We start from the raw sequence: 5267 nt of genomic DNA, 5'->3' as shown, positions 1-5267 counted from the left end.
TTGAACTTTTAATATCAAGCTTGGACAAATTATGAGATTCGACCACATTTAACTGAACCTCTTTAATTTTGTTTTGTATATGCAACACCTTCCTGAGAATTAACCTATATAGAGGGAAGATACAATCATACACACATTAAGGCAAACTTGCAAATTGCAATGATGTTATAATTTGTGTAAGATAATATGGGCTCCATGTTGAGGTTGAAGAGTCATAATAGTGTAAGGTGCATGAATATAAGACTTTGAAAGCTCAAAGGAGAACCGTTGTAGAATCATGGCAAGCGTCAGCTTTGCTTCAACCATTGTAAATGTCTGTCCAATGCAGATCCTTGGCCCCCAACCAAATGGAAAGAAGCCCAATTGATGTTTTGAAGCATTGGCAACCCCTTCTGCAAACCTTTCTGGTTTAAATTGATCTGAATCATCTCCCCAAAGTTCAGGATCACGGTGGATTAACAGTATAGGTAATAACAGTTCAACTCCAGCAGGAATATTGAGATGTCCCAATTGCATTCGCTCGTTTACATGTCGACTCATCATTACTACTGGAGGGTATAATCTTAAAACTTCAAGCAGAACCATTGTAACCTGCAAAAGTTTCATTGTCATAAGTTCTTTTTTTTTTCAATAAAAAACAATGTGCTAAGGAAGTGTTCATTGCATTATTATGAAAATTATAACAAGATCTTATTGTCCTTAGAAAGTATATTTTTAATGCAAATAATGGGATTTATTTAATTCTTAAATAATTTACATAATACAAATTGAAGACTTCATTGTATAATAGTAAAAAGTGAAGAGAATTGGCTATGATCTTAAAGTTTTGTTGCTTTTGAAGTTCATAACCATATTGAAAAAGCATTTGGTGTTCTGATGTTCTCCAATTTGGATGTGTTAAATTCTAGTAAAACACATGCACAAGCATGAAATACAAGAGTAGGAAGTACTCACAATCTTTAGCTGGTTTAATTTGTGAGAAGTTGGAGTTTCCTTTCCACATATCTGAAGAACCTCATCTCTTGCACACCTCTGCCAATCCGGATGCATAGACAACACAATCATGGTCCATGTCAACATGACTGCAGTTGTCCCTTGTCCTGCAAAGTAGAACAATTTGCATTCCTCTATGATATCATTCATTGACAAGCCCATTTTGTTAAATCTCTCATGTTTCTCTAAATCATTGTCATCTTTGTATGATTCCAACAGCAATCCCAACAAATCACTTTTCCTAGCATTCCCTATTTTCATGTCCTTAAGCGTTTTGTTTATCAAATCTTTTAGGATGATCCTCGCTTCGCGGTTTAGTTTCTTCACCCTGATGTGTTCTTTTGTTGGAATGAATCTACATTATTTAAACATCATTATCAGTATGAATTAAAAACATCTCAATCTGTATACACAGTAGCACTAATCAAAACTTGAGGTGGTGACACTTTAATTCAGCAAGCATAAAGAGTACATCTTAAATATATTAAAAACTCGTTGCAAAGTGAAAAAAATATTTAGAAATAAGACCTGAAAGGAAATAAGAATAAGAGTATCAACAAGTTTTTTAAAGGCACGAGCTGTAATGAAGTTTTTCTTCAAAAGTAAGAATGGGGAATGAGCCTCGAGGCACAACGAGGTGTAAGCTACTAAAATAAAAAAGTTCATTAATTATCAAGAATAAATACTAACAATTATTATAGATAATAAAAAAACCTATGTTAAACGGAATGTACTCCCTTCCTGTTGCTCTCGTTCAGGAATCTGTGGTAAAACACTCTTATGGAAAGGCAGTATGTTTGATATATAGATACAGAAAGATGAGAGGTGACAACTCTTGGGCTCTAGGTCTGATTGTCGCTTCACTCAAACTCGCATTGAAAGGACTTTTTTGGTTTTCTCTGTCAACTTCTAGGAGGCATAGGCCTCAATACCCAGCAGAGGCATCTCGAGGCTTAAAAGGCAAAGAGGCATTCCCCTTTAAAATGTCAGCCAGGATGCCAATGGCTGGCACCAAATTTAAACAACTAAAGGATAGAAACACTTTACACAACCTATGTGAGGCTTCTCCCCCTCTTGTCAAGACACACACACACATAACATATGTTGGTTCTAAACCATTATAGCATATCACGTACACGCTATTGTTTATGTTAGCCACCAACTGTTAGATCGAACCATATGGATGTGTTTACCGTGGTCTGTTTACTAAGTTGGGAGGTTTTATCATATTCAAAGTACCATTAGATTGAATTTCTAAGATGGTGAAAATTGGCAGGTCACGGTTAATGAAGATAACGATTGTCCACAAATCCCCCAAAACATCACATTGGACTCAACTTTAACATATGAAAATAGTACATAGAACATGTCAAACATGATCTAAAGCTTAGGTTTTGCTGTTGATCATATTTATGTAAATCTATAATTTTCCACCATACCCATACACCTGAGTATGCTTTGTTTAGTCACTTTTTTTAAAGGACAGAAAAACAGAGTATATATTAAGATTAAAAGCAAGCATAAATACAGCAGATTTGAAATTATTTTGGTCCATAAGGAGTCGACGAACAAGGATTCAAACAAATGAATGCAGCTTCCAAAGATGCGCTATATGGTTTGTCTAGTCAAAAACATGTTTTACATCATCCAATTATGCTGTATAAGCAGATTCTCACCTGAAACCGGGGACTAGCTCTTTCCAAAGAGATTCAAATGCTATTTTAGCTTGTTCCTTCTGGATTTCGAATAATTGCTTTCCTTTTTCGAAATTACTTCCAAAAGTTGTCTTAGAGATGACATCTTCAGTGAGGTTTTGAAGCTGAGCAAACACATCCAATTCACAGGATCCATTGGGACCAATTAACTTCTCCCATTTCTCGATCATTTTATTACAGCTAAAAGAAAATTCTGGCACCATCGCCTGTTACAAGAAATGGCAATTATCAAACGGCTAAAACTTTACAAGAAGAATGAGCAGCTGCAGCTAAAGAAATAGAACACGGGCTACTTGTGAATGCCACCAGGCTGACGGGACATCATGAGTACATAACTCATGTGGGGCGGAGGGCAGATCAGGTGCCATCACATTTGCTCACTTTGAGTGTCGGCCCAAAAGAAGATGGAGAGCAGATAGCGGCACGTTTGGAAATAAGAAAAACTCTCATAGGAAAAAAAAATTTGCCTATGAGATGTTTTGATATGTTAATTTTTTTAAAATGAAAAATTTTCATTTGTTTGGGTTGCATGACAAAAATAAAATGAAAAGTCTTAAAAAATTGAGAGAGGAGGGAGTGGTGGTGGAGCTTATCCAGCACGGTTTTCCGGGAGGTGGAGGAGGAGGGAGTGGTGGTGGAGCTTATCCAGCACGGTTTTCCGGGAGGTGGATGATGGTGGGTAGAGGTGATGGTGGTAGAGCTTCTCCGATGTTGTTTTTAGGGATGTGGGTGATGGTGGGTGGTGATTGATGGTGGGGAGGGCGGTTTTCGGAAGGTGGCTGGTGGTGAGATGGATGGTGGTGGTGGTTTGGTGGGTGGTGGAGGAGTGGACCTCACCATTTTCTCTTGGTACTAAACATTCCTCCACCTCCCTTCATGGATTCATGGAGGAATGTTTTCCATAAAAAAGTGTACTTATAAAAACTTTGAGAGAGATTCTCTAGTGAAAAAATTGTATGGATTTTTCATTCTGTATTACTTTTCCGACATCTTTCTTACTTTCAAACGTGCTCTAAAGTGTGCAACGTGATTGCATCTGATATGGCGCTTGTGGGACATCCCTTGCTGCAAGATCAAAGTTGGTTGTACTCCCAAGCGGGCTGGGAGACCTCAAGGGTTTGGCCGATTGAAGGCCTGCCGACATGCAATCGGTGATAAAGGGTTTTTCCTTGGGCCATCCAAAAAAAGAAAAGAAAAAGAATTTTGGATCCGGGGATGTCCTAGCTGATCCCTTATGTGGCCCAACCAATCACAAGAGTGGAGCATGAATTCTATTGGTGTAGGGCCCATGGAATGCTGTCATGTGATTGGCTGGGGCCTTTGGGGTCAGTTAAAAGATCCCTGAATCCCCTGTGGGAGAAATGGAAACAACCTTTATTTTTTCTAGATGAAATGCTGGGTTAAGGATCTTCCTGTGCATAGCCCACTTTTCACCTTCATGTGTAATAATCCCTGTGACAATCGGCTTCATGGATGGTGGTGTTGGTGACTTATGAAGATGACCAAACTTGTTTGAGAGAATTTCTTTCACCAGCTCAGGAGACGTGACCATAACCAAGGGCACGTTTCCAAGCCAAAGTCTACACACCTTGCCTGAAATTTCAATTTCTCGAAATAGTTAATAAACGGAAAGCATGTTATCTCTAGCACATAGAAAAGAAAGACAAAAAACAATACATGAGCATTATAATCATTGTCCCTTGCCACAGAGATTAAGCCATAGAGACTGTCTGCAGTTGGCAGGGGAAAGCACTCTTGGAGTTTTACACAGCAGGCACCAAAACAGAGTCATGGCCAATGTGGCACCTCGTTGCTCTTGAACAAAAAAAAATGGTTTATATATATATATATATATATATATATATATATATATATATATATATAAGGAAAAAGTGAAATTAAGCATGAGAGCATCACCATGTTTCCTCACAGAATCATGAAAGAATGGCAGGACACGTGGTACTATATCATGGGATAAGTTCATGGGTTCTGTCAATGCTTGTTGAAACATCCTCATGATCTGCAGTGCGTTCCCAAGGAAGAGTTTGTATGGAGGGCCATGGATTCCTTGCTTCCTCAAACACCCCTCGATTCCCATGGGTTTCCACCATATTGAGTAAATTATTGTCCACACCATCCATGAAATAAGAAGAGCAAAAGAAACTTGTACAAAACTGATACTCCCTATCTTGTCCATCTCCATCTTCGACTGCAGAGAGAGAGAGGCAAATTTGTTAGCTGTCTTTTGGCTTCTCACTCACTTGATGTTCATGGCATCTCTATGTATAGAGTGTGTGTAAGGGTTTTGGAGCATATTTATAGAGGAACAATCTGCGTGCGTCAAGTTGACTCTTGTAATAAGAGGTTCGGAGCCGATTCAGTGTTCTGGGTGCGTCAAGTCAGATTCTAGTGATTGAAATGCCCATTCTCACTAAATAAATCATATAAATCATATTCATCATATCTATGGGTCAGATTTGATCAAAGCAACTTGCATCAATGACATCCCACAATGGGTTTAAGATGTAATAGGGATGGCATGGGGGATGAGTGAAACTG

General features: G+C 38.4%; 1 protein-coding gene across 1 annotated transcript; it reads right to left on the bottom strand.

The window, feature by feature from the left end:
* LOC149847777 (cytochrome P450 CYP72A616-like) lies at positions 1-4978 on the bottom strand. The gene is made up of 5 exons (XM_090009465.1): positions 4626-4978; positions 4081-4301; positions 2670-2914; positions 955-1348; positions 1-591 (listed from the first exon to the last, which is right to left on the bottom strand). Exons 1-5 carry the CDS (start codon positions 4909-4911, stop codon positions 166-168), a joined length of 1572 nt encoding a protein of 523 aa, XP_089865591.1. The 5' UTR covers positions 4912-4978; the 3' UTR covers positions 1-165.
* Between the last annotated feature and the right edge of the window lie 289 nt (positions 4979-5267).

This window comes from Nuphar pumila, chromosome 1, assembly GCF_984573655.1.
Source record: "Nuphar pumila chromosome 1, dmNupPumi1.hap1.1, whole genome shotgun sequence".
Lineage (NCBI taxonomy): Eukaryota > Viridiplantae > Streptophyta > Magnoliopsida > Nymphaeales > Nymphaeaceae > Nuphar > Nuphar pumila.
The sequence above is the reverse complement of the archived record's forward strand: the minus strand, read 5'-3'. Positions and strand labels throughout refer to the sequence as shown.

Coding starts and splice junctions, on each gene's coding strand:
- LOC149847777 (XM_090009465.1), bottom strand. CDS start 4,911: ATGGAGATGGACAAGATAGGGAGTATCAGTTTTGTACAAGTTTCTTTT. Junction 4,302..4,625: donor TGATTCTGTGAGGAAACATG/GTGATGCTCTCA, acceptor TTGAAATTTCAG/GCAAGGTGTGTAGACTTTGG. Junction 1,349..2,669: donor GAGCTAGTCCCCGGTTTCAG/GTGAGAATCTGC, acceptor TAAATAATGTAG/ATTCATTCCAACAAAAGAAC.